Here is a 19900-nt window from a genome sequence, read left to right on the forward strand (position 1 = left end):
CGCTAAATCGCAGCTCGAATCACGTGTTTTTCGCAACATCATGGCAATTTTTTCGAACAGAGCCGGACAGATCTTTTTTGTGGAATTTCTAAAGGAAACGGGGTACTTAAAATGGTTGGAAAATGGGAAGGCAAAGAACTCTCTGCGCCCCTGCCGCAATGAAATTTTGCAACGTTCAAATGCAGTCATGCTTGATCAGACAAGGACAAGAACTTCATTGAGTGCGAGTGGCGGGTAGGGCGGTTGGCATAACCCTTCATTTGAAGGCGAACTGAGACTTTCTGGTTGCAGAGGGGTCAATGAACCCTAAGGCACGAGGTTCAAGATTCGATAGAATCTTCGCTCACGTACCCTGCGCTGGATGTCATTCGTCAATGTTTTGATGACTCATACAGGGTGTCAAGACATAAAATGTTTTATTGAAGCGTGAGAAATGATGAAAAGCTCTAAAAAGACTCTCACACGGCGCGCCCCGCCCCTCACACGCGCGCACCTGACCAGAGAGCTACATCGAAGTGAAATACTGCGTGAGGTATTCCCGAATCAATCCATTATTGAATTATACTGGAACAATGGCAATGCACTCTGTATCCTGAATAATTCGAGCACTTTAATGGTTATTGATTATATTGTTATCAAACACCTCTTGTCGCACTATTGACGGCCCTACATGCGCGTCGCCGCAGCGGGCAAGTTTATTACCCCGGAGTTTTTTTTTCAACGGCCTACATGTACTCGCATCGTGCTTCTCTTCTTCCCCTCTCATCATTACTCAACACTCATGATTTTTAAGTTTTCGTCTAGTTGCATGACGAATGAACTCGTGTGCAGTTTCTCACGGTTTTATCAAACAATTTGAGAATCACTAGTGCTAGTGCACAGCAAGCACTAACGAGAGGTGCCGGGGGTAACGAGCCGTGCGCTGATTGGCTGGTGATCTGTACGTGTTGGCAACTTCGTAAAGTGCGGGTGAAGTGGCAGAACGGCAGATGTGGAAGTTGTTGTCAGGAATTTCAGGTTATTTTATCGAAAGCACCGGGCTGCCGGCTCAGAAATCAGTGTTCCTTTACTTTTTCCGCAAGAATGGAAGTCCACCGCGTCAAAATGCGATGAATTTCGCTTCGTCCATCGAATTTGAATAAGTTTTAATCATTTATTTCCCGGTTGTTTTGTGTTAGGTGCAAGTTTCCGTGTGCCCCTCTGTCAATGAATTTTTTGTAGGAACTTACTTTCGTTCACGATGCAAGCTCCTCTTTCTAACTCCGCCGCTTGGAAAAGTTTAATCACGTTTACGATCCTCTTCCTAGCATGGGTCTCTGGATTTTCCAGCCGTTTATTCGCCGTCATTCGTTTTGAAAGTATCATCCATGAATTCGATCCATGGTAAGGATAGCTAATTAGTTTTTGTTTATTATCAACATCGAGATCACTTCTTCTAGCTTAGATCATTTGAACTGCTGGCTAATGAACATTTGTTGCATTTAGAAAGTAATTTTAACTCTAGTACGCACATTTATAATGACTCTTAACCTTAAAGTAATTCCAATTCAACGCAGCATCTGCTGTGCTCTTATCAGCAGCGCAATCACAATCAATGGGAAAGATGCAAGTGCAGTAATTAGAAAACATTTTAAGACACATTTTTTCTCACTGTACCAAGATGTTCTACTTTCTCTTGCAATTCGAATAAATGCAGCCTAATTTCTTACTTATTAGAAAGTCAATAATCCTAAGGTGCCACTTATGGCTATGAAACTGGAAGATGATTTTTATGTAAGCAGCCTCAACGTTCGTAGGGCTCCTGGATGCATGTTGAGACAAAAGTCTAATTCCGATTGGAAAATCTCCCAACTCAGCCCCATATCAGCACAATGGTAGCTTGTTAATTTACGCACGTAGATGGTATCCCTGATAAGCGTTGATTCCGGCAGGAATCAACCCTTGTTTCAGCATGCCATCAGTGAGCTCTCCTGAAAGGTTGTATAAGGGTTTTTATCATGCAGTGACAACTACCACAAGCAAGTAGTGAAACATTTTATGTATAAAGGAAGCTGCCCATCTTTTCGAGCGTATCCCGTCTTGCATCACCGTACGAAACGCCGCTACTGAATTAGAAATATTAATACTTTAAGTACAATCTTAAAGAATTCCATCAATGATTTCTGAAAATTTTCAAGTGTACATTCTTTATCAAGGATATTAATGAATGCTGTTTTCGTTCGCAGGTTCAATTATCGAGCAACTGCTTATATGGTTGAACATGGATTCTACAATTTCCTCAATTGGTTCGATGAGCGGGCCTGGTATCCTCTGGGACGAATTGTCGGAGGCACAGTCTACCCTGGTTTGATGATTACCTCTGGTAGTATTCACTACATACTACACTCCTTAAACATTCCTATTCACATTAGAGATATTTGTGTGTTTCTCGCACCTATTTTTAGGTAAGTAAAGTTACAAATTGCTGCTTTCTCCTTCAAAGATCTTAAAGTATGCTTTTTGGATAAAGAAAGCACTTTTCCAAACTCGTTTGTAACTGTCCATTGAACAGAGAACATGAGTGCCAAAAAACTCAAAATCAAGTCATTGGGACCTCTGCTTATAGTACTTAATGTTTCATAAAGATCTCAGCATGGAAATGCCCAAGCATGTCAAATGAACCAGGGGGTGGACGGTTCAAAGATTGCAGCTGAAAAATGTACCTAGTTTAGACAAAAAGTTTATTAAATTTTCATTTTGCTATGTTTGTAACTCCAAATTTGCAGAACAAAATACAATTTTCTACCTTCCTTTGTCCAAAGAATCAATCAAACCACGTTTTTCTCATTGTTGAAATACAACAGAATCATTTAGGTTGAAAAATCAAATTCCAATTTTCCCATTCAACTAGATTAAGATCACACACAATTAACATAATTTTTCTTTCTCTTTTCAGCGGTCTAACTGCAATATCTACTTATTTATTAACGAAAGAGCTTTGGTCAGCAGGTGCTGGCTTGTTTGCCTGTTGTTTTATTGCTATTGTTCCTGGTTACATAAGTCGTTCTGTTGCTGGAAGTTATGATAATGAAGGCATTGCCATTTTTGCACTCCAGTTCACGTACTATTTATGGGTAAGTTCAACAATGACTCTTGCATTCATATTTTGTGATACTGATGCTAGCTTTAATTATGTATGCATCTACCAGTCTATACGATGCAACCTTGGCTGCGTTATTAAAAAGATGAACTAATAAAGTAAATAAATGAGAAATAAATGGTGGAAAAAAACATAACTGGTTGAATTGAGTCAGATCAATTCGACCTGATCTTAAGGGACACACATGTGCATTTCTGCTTGATCAAAATTGTTTAAATTAAAAAATGCTCCAAGCTTTGAAGACACTAATATTTTTTTGTTGCCTTATATTATCAAATTTTAGATCTTTTCGTCCTATTTCATATTTTTCAGTGTCTTAATTTTCGTGTCTTTTCTCTGTTCCATCGCAGGTTAAATCGGTTAAATTAGGTTCAGTTTATTGGGCTGCGCTCACTGCTCTCTCATATTTTTACATGGTAAGTTTTTCACACAACGCACACAATAATCTGCACATCTCCATATTTTTAACATTATTTACAACAATCATATTCTTTATGAGCACACATCCACATTCTACCCAAACATCTGCTGTCTTGGCCAGTAAAAGTTTTTCAAAATTAATTTTCACCCTGTAAAGCAAAAAACCAATCTATTGTAAATGCCAACAATAGGACCCATCAAAAAAATATTTTTGGCAGGGGCTGATGGCGTTGCCAGGCGGGGGAAACACTGTTTGCTGATTAGATGAATTCAACTTCAGGCATCGCCTTGCAATGTCAACTTGACTGTCAGCTTTTTATCGGTCAAATTTTAATCAACTTTTTCATCCTCTCAGAAATGATTTTTTTTGGTTTTTGTATTTTCACGAAATTTTACCCACAAAGAACTATATAGATAAATGTACACTATGGCAGCGGAAGAACATAGATATAAAATAGGACAAGAAAAGGCCAGGACAAGGCTGAAAAAGCACACAATAATTTACAAAATATGGGACGTTTCGACTGGTCTTCTGGTGGTTGTTAATGACCGGAGACTGGTCGAAATGTCCCAAATTTTGTAAATTATTGTGTTTTTTCAGCCACGCCTCCGCCTTTTCTTTTCCTATTTTACAAGTAACTACCTACACTGCATTGACAAAAAATGAGTCGTATCAAAAACTCTTAGGTACTTTCAAATTACCTGATTTCAGCAAAAAGAACAAATTTGTTTCGGGAGCCTAACTGCTCCCACCTTTTGAGGGTTAGTTAGGCTTCATGGAAGCAATTAGGCTCCCGAAACAAATTTGTCCTTTTAGTTAAAATCAGGTCATTTGAAAGGTAGAGTTTTTGATACGACTCATTTTTTGTCAATTTACATTTTCAAAGTTTATAATCTCCTATTAATAGTCATAAACTATACTACATCCCTAAATTTTATCATCAAATCTAGGCAGTAATCAAGCTTATTCTGTTTCCAGGTCTCGGCATGGGGTGGTTACGTGTTCATCACAAATTTGATACCTCTTCATGTGTTCTTCCTACTTGTCATGGGACGGTATTCAAATCGCCTTTTGGTCAGCTACTCCGTGTTCTACATACTTGGCTTGATCTTCAGTATGCAGATTCCGTTTGTTGGTTTCCAGCCGATCAGAACAAGTGAACATATGGCTGCCCTAGGTTAGTCATCTCTTAAACTGTAATAGCCCTATTATTTTTAACCCAAAATAGTCACAAATGGAACTGGCAACTTACAAGGAAAAATAGGTGGTTATAGCATTCATGTGGCATCTATTAGAGCATGGAGCACATAGAGTCATAATGTAAATGGGAGAGCTGGCACCATGCTCTGCTGGACGAGTTCGGGGCCCAGTGTGTTCCAAGCTTCGGTCACTTTTTCGATACATGTTAGATCCAAAATGGCAGTGTGGAGTACATGCTAATTCCTATCTTCTTTTTTTACATTGGATGGCCAGGTACCCGTGTATCGAAAAAGTGACCCGGCGTCACACAGGGGTCTCGGAATTCAAGACCTGGAAAATGCTTGAAAGTGGCGCCAGCTTTCCCACTTACATCACGATTGTATGCACTCTATGTATTAAAGTTATGTACCTTTTAAGCAATGCTTTCAATCAATCTGACCATTTTTAGAATCGAAGGAAATTCATGGTAATTTTTCAAGTGAGTTAAAATTGTTAAAGAATAGATGAGGAATCGTTATAGCAGGGTTACCACGCAAATTGAACCACAAATTTTGATGGAACAACTCTTCAGACTTTCAGTTTAAAAGATTTTGAAAAAGTCTCTGCCTTTTCTGCCCCTGGTAACAGACCAATTGATTTATTTGTGACAAAGTATCCTATACAGCCAATTATCTTGAGGTTTTTTGTTTCTTCTAGTAAAATCCTCAATTGCCAAAATAAACACCTTTGTTAGCTTCCCCTGATGTGATTGTAATGCTGGTTCTATCATCAGGAGGTCCTAAGTCCAGTCCTCAGCCAGGCAACCTGGGTTTTAAGGGTTCTGACGACAGTTGTCTCGTGTGTATATGTTAGGACGTAATGGAGAAGTAGGTAAAGACGTACATAAATTCTCTTGGTACGCAAATAGTTAGGATTACTTTATCGGACATTCTAAGAAGACACCATATTCCATGATTACATTGAATTACTTTAGTTTCATTCAAGTTAATGTGTTAATTATTACGTTGCAGGGGTGTTTGTTTTGCTGATGGCAGTAGCAGGTCTAAAATACTTCCAAAGTGTCCTCTCAAAATCAGAGTTCAAATACTTTTTCATAGCGTCCTCTCTAATCGCTGCAGGAACAGTGTTTTTGTCCGTTGTCGTTCTCACCTATGCTGGCTTCATTGCTCCGTGGAGTGGAAGGTTTGCAATATTTACCATTTAATTTATTGTGCTGTTATAACGAACGTTTCAGAACTTGTGATGCCTGTAAAGATCGAAATGAGGAGCAATACGGCTTTTACTGAATAGAATTTTATGTGACGAGAAAGACACAAGCGGAACATCGGCTTGAAGGAAAATGACTGGATACTTAGTTGTAGGATTTAAGTAGTACTATTCAGCCGTCTCATGAGCCGCTTGCTTTGATTAAAGTAAAGCCGAAGTTTGAGGAGTTTTAATTAAATATTTTGTCCATCGCACTTAATTTTTCAGGTTCAAGTGTCGGAGAAATTATCTCCTAATTTATTGGTTTTAGACTCGATGCCCAATAAGTTCACGCACTTTTAGACTACAATAGAAGATTGTCTGATGTTACTTTAATATTGAAAGTAAATGCAAGAATCAAGATGGGGAATCTTGTGTTGCAGTTTAGAAGTGGATAAACTTATTCAGCATGGACTCTTAATAATTTTTTAATTCATTTTTGCTTCCAGAGCCTCATATCCACAGGGTTTCTTGGTCTCAAAAACCTGGGAAGTCAGGGAATCAACAGCAACTTGGGAAATTCAGGGAAAGTCAGGAAATCTTGCAAGTAGCGCTCAGCAACTTTAGGCGTTGCTATTCAAGAGAGCGCGAACAACTTCTGAGTGCCCTCTTTCGCAAGTCGAATTGCTAGAAGTGGGGATTTTGTCCATAGTTTAGCAAAAGACAGTGGAATTAAAAGGAAAAAGTTCTAAGTGAAGTCTTTTATTCAAAGTCAGGGAATGATGTTGATTGCTAGAAGATTTGACCACATGATCAAGTCAAAAAGATGAAAGAGTGATGAGTTTCACTAATCAAACCTCTGCTCTTTTTGTACTCAAATCAAGGGATATGAAATATGCAAAAAAAATTCGCTTCAATCGATTTCAAAATCGAAAGATACGTTGAAGTATGAAAATGAAAAGTAACAAAGCCTCGACATCTGATTTGTGTTTCAATTTTTTATTTACAGGTTTTATTCACTGTGGGACACAACCTACGCTAAGATTCACATCCCTATCATTGCCTCTGTCTCAGAACATCAGCCAACAACTTGGTTTTCGTTCTTCTTTGACCTTCATATCCTAATTACAACATTTCCTGTCGGACTTTGGTACTGCATCAAGAAGATCAATGATGAACGCGTTTTTGGTAGGTTCCTGTCCATTTTTTCCCATCTTCTCTTTCATATCTTTATATTCTGTTCAGTTATTTTAAAAGAAGAAAAAAAAGACAATTTCTCCTGCAATCTTCATTTCAAATAATGTCTTCTCAAATTATTCCTCAATATCACATTGATTTTTTTAAATTTTTTAGTGAGGGTCTGGGTCCTTAAGTTTTGTAGACTTTTATAATTTTAGTGTCACTCCCATGATTCTAGTTTGAGTTTTAGTGGCAATTTTTGTAAGTTGGTATTGCTGTTTTTCCTTCAAGCAAATCCATTATAAATTAGCAACTCTAAGCAAGGTAGCCCTGCTTGTTAATGAAGTGCTCATCTTAAAATGGTGCCAAGTCGGATTTTTTTTCGAAATTGAGTTTTTGACAGAAAAGTAATCTTTTTCCACCCTTTGTGTAGTTTTCTTGTCTCCTGAAAATATTTTGTTTCAGAGTTGGCACCTTTTCGAAATAAGCGCTTCAATTTCTTTAGATACATCTAAATAGACAAAATCCAATTTTATTAACTCGCGAGAATTCCCTTTGATGAGTCTTATATGTTCCTTTGAGATCAACAATCTCTGAAGTCGCAATCACCTAAGATGGCTAAGTATTTGTAAGAATACAGAAAGTAGGAGTATCAATTTTGTCTCAGTCCATCTCTTCTCCTGCACTGTAAAAAATTATTTTTTTGTTTTCAGTCATTCTTTATGCTCTAACGGCTGTATATTTTGCTGGAGTAATGGTTCGTCTCATGCTTACACTGACTCCAGTTGTATGTATGCTAAGTGGAATTGCTTTCTCGAGAATCTTCGAACTGTATCTTCGCGACGAGGAAGTTCCATCAAACAACAAAAATGAGAGCAACGCTCATCTCTATGATAAGGTTGGTGTACCCTATAGTGTTTTAAAGCCTAAAAAGTTCAACTACCTTTATGTTGTAAGAACTCTTGTCACGTTGTTCTTTTTTTGCTCTAATTGAATGCTGCAGGCTCAGGCACACGCCACACAATATTTTTTATTTATTGTCAAATATTTTCGTCAGTGTAGTACAATTTTTTTCTTTTTACAATTCATTCATTTTAAAGACTCAGTGATGATTCTTGAAAGTGTGGCAACATTGTTTTTCCATCATTTAAATGTAAGTACGTAAAACAATCGATTTTTGGTGAGGCAGCTTGTCTCATCAAGAATCGATAATTTCATTGGATTTAAATTCAGGAAAGATAGTGCTGCCAACTTGTAAAATCGTCTTGGACTAAAATAATGGGAATCAGATTTCATTATCTATTCATAACGAATAAGTAGAAACGACTTGGGATACAGAATAGTAATTTCATCAATTTAAATGACTTTTCTCTCATAATTTGAATTGAAAGACTGGCTGCCTGCTAGCATTATCCTTGTCTTTTTTTCCCCCTTTTTTTTGCAACCTCCAGATATCTTTGAAACCTTATCTATTTCCCATCGAAAGCAATAAAAGAAGTATTGTTTTGTTTTCCAATCATGAGAATACTCTGAGGACTGAAAGTTTTTGTTTAGATATATATGTACCTTCTGGCCAAAGTATCGCAAGCATCATTTACGTTCAGATGCTTCGTTGCCAGATATCTCAATATTGTCATAATTCTAATTCTAAAATTTTTCCCATACTTTCATGAAAATTTTAGACATTAACCATGATGTCAAAAGAAATTTTAGGTGACATTTTCTTGTGATTCTGCTCATCAGTTTCCCTGTAAAAAATTGGAAAAGTTTATGAAGTTTGGCAATGTAGCATCAACGCTTAAATTAGGATTGTGATACTTTGGTTGGAAGGTGACGATATCCTTCACAATGCAACAAAATGACTTTTTGTTTTAAATAATTTTTAGTAGCTATCTTTTTAAATAATTTTTTTTTCCATTTCAGGCTGGAAAACTGCGCAAAATGAAACATGAGCAAGAGAAGGAGTCCGATGAAATCGGAACAAATGTTAGAGGCATTGTTGTAATCGTCACGCTCATCTTGTTGATGATGTTTGCTATGCATTGCACTTGGGTAACGAGCAACGCCTACTCCAGTCCTAGTATCGTTTTAGCCTCTTACAGTAGTGATGGGTACGTTGTTATTTTCTTTTTTAAAGACTTTATTGAAATGTGATCGTCCACAAGCAAAGGAACCTTAGTGTTCAGGTAAAAAGTTGTCAAGAAAGCAATTTTTGCTTAGTTGACCAACTAATTGAGAACTTGATTTTCCAACAGAAAATGCGCTCTTGTATCCCAAAGCTTAAGTTGTGAGCAGCTCAGTCAATTATTTGCCAACAGAGAGCGCAATTTTTTATTATAATCCAACAATCTCAAGGAGAAGAAAAAAAAAACACATCAGTTCCCCCATGTCTATTTTTTAACTTCGAACACCGATAGGATTATTGCTGTTGAGTGCGCTTTGATATTCAAGCTGGTGCACAGTGACATCTGTTCAAACACAAGTTCAAGCACATTGTTTACTTAACGGGGTCAGGAATAGATCGTTATGTAAATGTTTTTCCTAGTTGAGTTGAGCATAGTTTAGCCCAACCCAGTACGGGCCTCCTGAATATTGCTCGGTTTTGACTGTTGTTTTCTGGGTTCATTTACCTGATGCTAAATTAAAACTGATCAAACTAAAGCGAATTGCGCAAATTGGTTAAAAGAAATCTTATTCTTCAGGAATTCAGTCTTAGATTAATCCCTTCTGTCCTGTAGTTTCCATCAGGGTGATGGGCAATCTAGAGGAACATTAAAAACAAAACCAAAGCTCTGAAAATTATTTTCACTAAACAATAACAATCTCAACAATATAATTAATATTATCATCAACAATTAATTTTTACAATTTTAACAGTATCAAGTAATGTCTTCAAAAATATTTGGAATTTTGGTAAAAAATGTATTCATTTAATTTTCATTTATTTAGCTTTTAGTATGTTGGAAGTCATTTGTACAGAGATGTTTTTGCACAAAGAAAGTAAAACTACACCCACAATGTAAATAACAGAGAAGAATAAGAAAAAGCACACCATGGCAGTAAGAATGAATGTAAAGAGAGCTAACAAATTATTAAAGTTAAACTTTGAGTAAAAAAATTGAAGTAAGATTATTAGTAGTAGACGGACAGTAAGAATTTCTTGAACTCATTCAGTGGACTGAATCAAGAAAGTTGAACATGTTTGAAAACTCCTTGTTCAATTAATATTTCCACGCACAAACTTAGATTAGTATCAGAACTCTGCAAAGGAACTGAATCATAATTTTTTTCCTTGAAATGAAGGAATACATGCTACCTTGATCGTTAATAAGTTTCAGTAGAAGACACTATACCGTATACCATTTTCCAGTCTCAAAAGTCAAATTGTCTTTATTAGAACACAAGTGGAAGTAATAAATGATATGAAAAAATGTGTCAGTTTGTGACGGAGCAGATCTCATGTAGTATTTTATATGTGTAATAATGATAAATCCTTGTTTTTCCTTGTATAATTTTGTATGATTTTCCTATCAAGATTATTCTTTAAAAATTTCATGCTTTTGTATCAGATTTTATCTTTTTTTTTTTTTTGAAAAAAAGAGAAGAAACATTTTTTTGGAAACGCCTTTATTTTTAAGTATTTTCCTTGCCTATTTTTCAGCTCAAGGTTGATTCTGGACGACTTCCGAGAAGCGTACCACTGGTTATCCCAAAACACAGCCAATGATGCAAGAATTATGAGTTGGTGGGATTACGGCTATCAGATAGCTGGAATGGCAAATCGAACAACGCTAGTGGATAACAATACGTGGAATAATTCACATATTGCATTGGTGTGCATCAATTTTTTTTTTCTCTCTTTCGTTATCTTCGAAGTTCACAATTTATTTTGTGACTGGACAGAAATTCTTTGAAGTTTCTGACTTAAAGCACAAATCTGTCAAATTGTTATGTACCGTGGCATTTGTTGTCATGTACGGGCTTGCCTATCGAATTTTCATCTATTGTTTCATAAGATCGTACAAAATCAATACTTTGATTTTTAGAGATGCTAGTAAGTTCAAATAGTTCAAAATGTATTTACTAGAGGTAGTTTTGTGTCGCCAAAGAGCCCCAAAAAAACATCAGTTCAATGATATTGCCCCTGATGGACCTCCGAAAACAAATCCCCCCCAATCCAAAAGGTCCGATTTGCATTTTTCTTAGAACGCTCTGTGGAGCCAGGATAAGCCTTAAAAGAGTGCATTTTTCAACTTTCACCTGGAGCGTTTATCAGATCCTTTGCGGTTTCAGTTATCTTGGGAACATGTTTGCCTGACTTATATGCTCTGTAAAGGATGCAACGTTTTGATGAATGAAAAAATAAGTAATAAGGTAAAACTTGGCAACACGACAAGGCTTAACATCTCCGGCTCTAACTTTCTCATTTGTCTATTTGTCTCGACACCTTACATACAACCTACATCATTTACAATGTCAAATCAAATCGTCACTGAATTGAAACCATGGTCATGTTTGTCCTTCCTATTCAGGTCGGTAAAGCAATGTCATCCACTGAGATTGAAGCTTACAAAGTGATGTTGTCGTTAGATGTCGATTACGTTCTTGTCATTTTTGGAGGTGTCATCGGATACTCTGGTGACGACATCAACAAATTCCTGTGGATGGTGAGGATTGCTGAAGGTGAACATCCCAAAGAAATTAAGGTAAGACAGAGGCCAATTTTCCGCCCAATGCCCTCGAGGTCTGTTACTCTTCATCAGACCTTTCTCGTAGCTGAAGAAATGGGGCAGTATTCATTCAAATCAAATTAATGTTTTTTGTTTTGCTTCTCAAGTCGGGAATTTTATAATTAAAGTGATTTGGCTGATATAAGAAGTTCCAAATGATTTGCATTCGTTGAACTTCACATCAAAATGTACTCATTACCCTAATTCAGTGTTTATTCGATCAGCCTTTTAATAAAATCTGGACGAAGAAAGAGTGGACTATAATTACATATTTTTATCGACTCCATGAAATCTTTGTTTGACTCATGTTGAGTTCCACTGTGTCCGTGATTATTTTCACTCAATCTGCATAATCATTTTTGACTTGTGTTGAGTCTCTTTGTGTCTGTAAACAACCTAAGTCGGGTTTCCTATTTTTTAAACCTCTTCTCGCCTTAAAATCTATATTCGCGGTAAACTCAAGTCGCCAAAATGAATTATAGAAGGTTAGTCAGAATATCCTCCCCTCCTCCACTTTCATCAGTTTTTTGATGCCAATATGATGCAAAAAAAAATCCGCTGTAATTTTTTCAATTTTTTGTTGTCTTATAAAGCGAGGCTTTACTTTCCCTCCCATAACACAGCCTCAAACCTTCCATATCCTAAGTGCTCGACGAAAGACTTGAGTATTGCCTAATGCTGTTTCTACTCTCAAAGGAGGACCATATATTTTTTTTTTGTTGAACTGAAGGAGAAAATTCTTCCGGCAACCTGCAGTAAAAATCAATTCTGATTAAACCTACCCTAACACTACTATATTATGGATAATCTTTGTTTTCCAGGAAAGTGATTACTTCACAGATCGTGGCGAATTCCGAGTCGATGAAGAGGGATCTCCTGTGCTGTTGAACTGTCTCATGTACAAATTAAGCTATTATAGATTTGGAGAGCTGAAGGTATGTTATTTTTTTGTGCCTACTTTGTTTTCTCGTACTCTGGGAACACTTGTTTAGGGCGATCATCGCAATTTTAATGCTTCCTCAACTTAACCAATTTATCTTGTTTGATGACCTCTATGTGGATGATTAAAATCAAACAATGCTCATCTTGGATTGCGACGTCATAGGTTTGCGCTTGTTTTTTATGTTTTTAAAGGAAAACTAATCAACAGTTTTCATTGATTTTTTGTGTGAATTTTCTGCACTCAATCTTAAAAAATCACAAAAAGTATCAAGGAAGCTTTTTGATTTGTTTACCTCGAGGGAGATGGAACATCATGGGAGATTTTTGAACGTTGGAATTGAGGTAGGGGTTTTTTACGTTTGGCTATTCATAGGACAATGGCATGTATGAATTAAGGTGACTCGGTAAACTGCTGTCAGTCAAGGTTAGCTTACCAATAGACCACCGAACAGGGTGAGATTTATATTATTAATTTTCCAGACGAATGAAACTCCGTTTCAGTGCTGCAAAATTTCCATTCTCAAATTGTATTTCTACCAGGAAACTCTTGGGGTAATCACTGATGCTCTCTCCTTATTTCATGCAAAAATCAGCAAAATTTTGGACAGGAACTACGTCATAATCTCGTAAAAAGTATTAACTATTTTTAGTAAATTTAGTTGACACTGAATGAAGTCATGTTCCTCTATATGACATGCTAAATATATTGAAAAAATCAACCTTCATGTCATAAATTACTATCTATTGTTTACAATGGAATTAATTGATTCAAGCTTCCTGCTCACAAAGATACCAATATTAACGTAGGTCAAAATTGTCTCAGGAATTAATCCATTTTTTCCAGAACAAAGTATCTCATCTGAATATCTTATCTGTTACTACCCTCAAACGACTTTTTAGACCAGATTATCGCAGTTACTCACTGAAGTAGTTAATTGATAATTACTGATTTTATCTTGTATTCTCTATTTACTTTTAGAGGTTTTAAAACTTGGAGTCTTTTGAAAATTAATTATCTCCTTATTCCAATTTTCTTTATGCCATAGCTGAGCTCAAAAACTCCCAAATAAGAGGGAAACTTTGCGTTTTTGCGCCTGCAATTTGCAAAAATAGCATGTAGAAGTGGGCCTAAAAAATTATTTGTCTTCGGTGACTGATCCTAGCGTATTGATGTTCACAGCTTGACTACAGGAGTCCAGCAGGTTACGATCGGACAAGGAATGTGGTGATAGGAAATAAAAACTTTGATCTCACTTACCTAGACGAAGCATACACAACGGAGCACTGGTTGGTCAGAATCTATAGAGTCAAAAAGCCCTCCGATTTCAATAGGCCAAGATTGCCGCTTTCAAATCGGAAGATTAGAACAAAGAGCTACATCACCAAAAAAGTAAGTTCTTCTGTTTCCTAACCGTTTATTTCATTCAAAAATTTCGTTTTACCCGTTAATAAAAGCAATTGGTTGTCTCTCAGCAGGATGGATCTATCTATACCTAGTTGTATCTGGTAATAACGTTTTCGAAGGGGCATTAAAAGTTGAATGTTGTTTCCTGAAAAAAGTTATTTTGAGAAATGTTACAATAAGAAACAAAAAGCCAGGACTTGAAAAAATGAACGTTGTTCTTGGGAAATTTTTTTTTCGAGAAACGTCATAAGGAGTTACAACTATATAAAGAGGACGCCATGAGCAACAAGTGACCTATCGTATGTGTTGTCATAAAATTCAAGAGTAGCATTGACTGTCTTGTTTGAAATAACATAAAAAAATTGTCAAAATGTACAAGTTAGATAGCCTTTTCTGCTCTTTTTTAAGTGAAATTTATGTTAAAAAGGAAAATCCATGAAATAAAAAGCTGGCATTAAAATCTGATAAACTCCAAAAGCTCTCACATTGATGCTAAACACAAAATAAACTGTAGAATAGGCAACTTAAATAAACTTAAATTTCATGTGAAATTTTTATTAAAATTTATCGGAACTAAAGGGAAAAAAATTGCAACAGTGTAAGGTGGCACATTTCCAAAAAGAACTAAAAGTGTCTTCTATTTCGGATATTTTAGCTACTTTTTAAGAGTTTTCACTTTGAAATTGATGAGTTTTTCAACTTCTTTCTGACCACTGATTGTACTAGGGCCCTTTGTCGGTAGATTTTTCTCTTCTTGAAGCCATCCAATTATCTATTAATTCTATTCATAAGTTAACCTAGTTGCAATGTTTCCATACTTATGAAGCCTCATGAATATTAGTAAGTGAACGTAGTTTCAATCCTAAACTTCAAACTCATTTAGCTCAGGTTTGGTGCACTGTTTTCGAGAATTTTTTGTATTCGAATTTTTGCAAAATGCTCCTCTTGTAGATCAATGCTCCAATATTTCAATTTTTCGATTTTTGTCTCTTCTCCCCATGTATCATTAAAAATCAACACAAATTAGAAAATATTGTTAAATATTTCGTGAGAGGGAATTTTTACAGTTCACTGGTTTCATTGGTGTCAAGGTCAATGACATTATTCTTGATTTTTAATGGTATGAAGGACATCCTTTATGAAACTCTCAGAATTTCACCAAACATTGGTCAAATTTTCATCAAATATTGAATCTCTTCACATGGCTAAGAAGCATGTCATTTCTTGGCTAAGCAAAAGTTCCCAAAGTGAGATGATCCCCAATTAAGGGCTAAGATGTAGCCCATATTTTGAAAATATTTTATTCTCTAACATATACTTTTTGTTTTTTTCAGACAAGCCGAAGAAAGAAAGGCTCAATTCCAGGAAAACCTCCCGTCATCAAGGGTAAAAAGCCTGTGAGAACATAACGAAATTTTGAATCGTGTTTCTTACTTGAGTAAGACTACGGCAATTACTATATTATCTTCTACAGTTTTATTTTTTCTTACTTTTTCCATTTTTTCACGGAGGCATCTTTCTTTTTTCACTTGTTTTCGTATCGTTCAGACAACAAGAATATAATTTGCAGGAGAAATTGCTTTGAACACAATCAGTCATGTGGCGTGGAAATGAGATTTAATCACGGTTCTTTTTGTGCAATCTCGATGTGAAGTGCATTATTATGATTTCGTTTTAAAGTTTCAAAACATTTTCATATATTGAGTAACTCAAATTTGATATTGTATTTTGATCTCCTTCCATTCCGCACTGCTAATTCGCATGACCTTAGCAACAGTAGGGCATAGTGCAATGCCGAAGCACCAGCAGCTAGATAAGATTAGTTTTCCACTGCAAAAAAGTTTTCTAATGTCAATTCTTTCATGATCAAAATTTTTAATCGATAAGTCCTTCAGCTGGTGTTTGCGTATTTATCTGTGAACAGCTAGGGGTTTTCAGTAAGCTATTGAAACAGCTCCGTTCAAAAGTAGACAAGACTCTGTTTCTGACAAGAGCGGCTTAACGAAGTGTATCGTTTTTTAAAACGAGTAGTAACCGATAGCTTATCAATAAGAATTTGTTTAGACACCCCTACGAGCAGCTTTAACTTAAACTTGGCTAAATACGACAAGTCATTTCCCAATGAGTTGAAAGTGGAGAATTGATGAAGGAACGGCCAACATTCCTGGATGTGTTTAATTTAAGTCATGTTTCATAGTGAGTTTAAGGAAAATCTATCTATCGTAGGATTTGGAATCGCTCAATACCTCCTCAGGATTTAGTTTAAACGCAGGAAAGAAATATATGTATACTGACTGAAAATCTGGCTGAATCTTAAAATTATAGTTACTTATTTGCAAGTTAAGGCAACATTCTTTTTATCATCAATTAATTTTCAACAACGATTCAAATTTTCCACCGAGGTAATCCTCTTCTTAAAAATCACAATATCAAACTTTTTGCCCATGTTGGACCTCACTATTGCATTATATGATGAGGATTATCAATCTCAACCATCAAACTTTAGTCTGCTCTCAAAATAGCCTTTAGCTCTCTTTGTGAATAATATTTTTATTGCTTTAATTAAAAAACAAATCCTGTCATTTAATTTTGACAAGTACCAAATTCTGGAAGTTACGCTCAAGGTATAAGAACGATCTCCAGCTGTGCTCAATGGGTCAGTGGCATCCATTTTTTTTAATTCATTGTTTTAAGTACGGAGTGAATTAAGCTTTTAAGAATTTTTCAGATTTTTCTTAACCCTAAATGGCAGAGAAATCCCTTTTGGAATCTGCCAAAAATGGGACCCTTTTGAAATTATATTTTAGGCAAGCTCTAATGTCGTAGGCATGCGGGAACTGATTGGTTGAACTCAATTTTAGGCATCACCTAGCTACGTTAACTCGACTGTCAGCTTTTCATTTGCCAGATTTTTATTAGCTTTTTCTCCCCTTTTTAATGCTTTTTTGAACTTTTTATTTCACTTCATGGTTATATCTCAAAATTTTACGTTAGAGATTCAAAACACAACCTTGCAAAAATTCCTCGCTGCTGCCCCATTCAATCAAACCTAATTCCATATTATGAAGAGCATTATAATTGGATACATTTATGGAAGTGGAGTCCAATTACATCAGAATTTTGGTGAGAAGACTTTACATTAGTTTTGGTCCGGTAACATATACTCAATAAAGACTTGTACAGTATAGGAAGACGACAAGATGGCAACCAAGAAATGAGAAGCATGCAAAAAGCTGTACTAAAAATCAATACCAGTTACAGATTTTTAATTGTTCTGCAGATAAATTTTTTTGCTCCAAGGAATTTTAAAACTTCCGAGCTTTGCTTGAAACTGGACAGATTCAACCAAAATCAGTCTAACTGCATCAAGTGTCGCCTGATTTCTCTCTTGAGCCTATTTTTTTCACAGAAATTTTAGGAACATTTAGCCTCAAAATATTGTGCACTTTCTGTATGTATACATAATTAAAGAGAAATTCACAAGAAGGTTTAAGGCAAAATTCTTAGTTGAAAGCCAAACGAATGTAACTGACAATTTTAGGAAAGTTATATTATTTGCATTCGGCCATGAAATGGGAAATTCCAAGTGCTTCAAACATTTTTAAATTACATGCATTTTAGCAAATGCAAAAGTTGAACGTCTAATTCACTTCATTCATTATGATGGCATAAAATCAAGAGTGTCAATTTGCTTGTGCAAAAGATCAGGAATTTCGTTCAAAATATCCGGAAAATCTAAAATAAAAGTTTAGTAGACATCCTGGTTTGCATAAAGAATGGTCATGATAAGTTACACCATGCCCAATATAAAGGACTCTTGAATTTGCGAAGTGCGCCACAGGCAACGGAATTTTTATTTGTCTTTAAGAAAAGAATATAGGGTTAGCGACAGAATAATAAAACATTTTATCGTCCAAGTAATTTTCTCTTTAATTATGCTTGTTTTTTTATTTTTCCACTTTTTTAATGTACTATTTCTGCACAGATTTATATTAGTTACTGGAGTAATAATTAAAGTGGCGTAGTGCAGCGAATGGTTTTCCCCTGATTCCTTGAATGGGTGAAAATGTAGTAACAGTTCCTTGGTCCGTAACTACAGATATTTACTCTAGTTTTCTCCTAAAAAAATTCAACATGAGGAGGAAACTAAGGCAAAAAGGATTGCAGTTAGGCCAATTTCAGTCTAATCGGTCCAACTATCATTTCTTGTTCTTCCCTCTAATGAGGTTTGCTCCTCTAAGCTAAAAGTCTGCTGATTGATCAGGTGAATGTAACGAGTAAAGGTGTTGTCGGCTTGATAATCTACAAGAATCTCCTCAAATGTGTTTGCTCTCTCAGCTCTTGCAACTTACGTACTTCTACTTTTTTCATCCTGTATCTCGGCTTTCTCGGAACTTTTCAATCCGTTTTTTTTTTAAAAAGGGGTTAGTTGTTTTCCTAAGGTCCTTATTCACTAGTTCGTAAGATTCGATCCTTAATTCTAAACTGTTCGAATTGTGTTTCGGTTCTAAATCACTGTGATTTACTCCTGATTTTTGTAAGGATATTTTTAAATATTTTTCATCCCATCATTCGGATTAAGTTGGAAGAACAAACCACGATTTGACTACCTTTTGTTCTAGGTTATTTCAATGAATATCTGATTGTTGATTTTGAAATAAAAATAATAATGATTTGTTAGTCAGCTTCGCTTCTTTTTCCTTTCCTGTAAACAAATTAAGCAAAAAACTGCAAGATTCTTGTCATCAAGACAATGCTCTGCATCGTACGTCAAGATTCTTGTTCCTCTTCATTCTTATTTTCGGGAGTTAAAAGAAATATGAAAAAAGTCATAACTCAGCATACGCTTTTTCTGGGAATAATGCTTCCATTTTTGAGCTATGAATTGAAGGATTCTTCAGCAAAAGTGCGCATTATGAAAATTGTAGTTTTGAGAAGAGGGCGTTTTGAAAATTCAGAAGGGTTTACTTTCTGAAATATTTAGTTGAACTGCTCTGAACCTCAAGGTCATTTTGACCTACATCCTTTGATACGAAAAAGTGAAGAAGCATACTGTAGCTGTCCATATCCAAAAGAAATTTCGTGAAAACCCTTACTTACTCGGAGCTGACCTTATTCAAATGCTAGAATTTAAAGATGTAATTGATTTATAGAAGACAATTCTTACAACTTCAGATACTTCTTCACTAGAGTTTCCGCTAGAGATTTTCAGGATACAACAGCTGGATTGCGCTATTACATTGGTCTGTTCAGTACTTTCCTAAAAGTTAACAGCAAAACCAGTGCTTGAGCAAAGTATATCGACGGTGAAACTACCAGACCGCATATCTCGTTCGTTGTGTTTAAAAATCTCCGTCCCCATTTTATTTTTGTGAAGGAGAACAAACTAATATCATTCCTTGAAGTTTTCACAGTTTTTTCTTCACACAGAAAATGAATATCACGGAAGTTATCAAGGATTGACGTTGAGTAGTTTTCCATCTAAAAAATAAAGTATGACAGGACGTCGCAAACCGGGATACGTGGTCTGGTAGTTTCACTGTTGATATTCTATATTTTGGTAGTTATTAACTACTAGTAACTACTAGTTTGTATTACCGGTATGGATGTACTTTAATTTGAACTCTGCAGCCCCTGCATTTGATATAGTTCAATTTTAAACCAATATTAAGACTTATGAAAAACGTGATCAGCAGGCT

At 35.8% G+C, this 19900-nt stretch overlaps 1 protein-coding gene across 1 annotated transcript; it reads left to right on the forward strand.

The window, feature by feature from the left end:
• The first annotated feature begins 954 nt into the window (after window positions 1-954).
• On the forward strand, window positions 955-18881 carry Stt3B (catalytic subunit 3B of the oligosaccharyltransferase complex). Its single transcript, XM_019058983.2, has 14 exons — window positions 955-1383; window positions 2226-2444; window positions 2936-3113; window positions 3490-3555; window positions 4539-4737; window positions 5771-5942; window positions 6955-7133; window positions 7838-8022; window positions 9048-9235; window positions 10786-10957; window positions 11657-11830; window positions 12676-12789; window positions 13977-14186; window positions 15536-18881. Exons 1-14 carry the CDS (start codon window positions 1241-1243, stop codon window positions 15608-15610), a joined length of 2274 nt encoding a protein of 757 aa, XP_018914528.1. The 5' UTR covers window positions 955-1240; the 3' UTR covers window positions 15611-18881.
• Window positions 18882-19900: the final 1019 nt, after the last annotated feature.

This window comes from Bemisia tabaci, chromosome 10, assembly GCF_918797505.1.
Source record: "Bemisia tabaci chromosome 10, PGI_BMITA_v3".
Classification (NCBI taxonomy): Eukaryota; Metazoa; Arthropoda; class Insecta; order Hemiptera; family Aleyrodidae; genus Bemisia; species Bemisia tabaci.

Excerpts from the sequence above, each read along its gene's own strand:
- Stt3B (XM_019058983.2), top strand. The coding sequence starts at position 1,241 with ATGCAAGCTCCTCTTTCTAACTCCGCCGCTTGGAAAAGTTTAATCACG. Across the intron at positions 7,134-7,837 it reads CAATGATGAACGCGTTTTTG|TCATTCTTTATGCTCTAACG; the intron begins GTAGGTTCCTGT and ends TTTTGTTTTCAG. Across the intron at positions 9,236-10,785 it reads GCCTCTTACAGTAGTGATGG|CTCAAGGTTGATTCTGGACG; the intron begins GTACGTTGTTAT and ends CCTATTTTTCAG.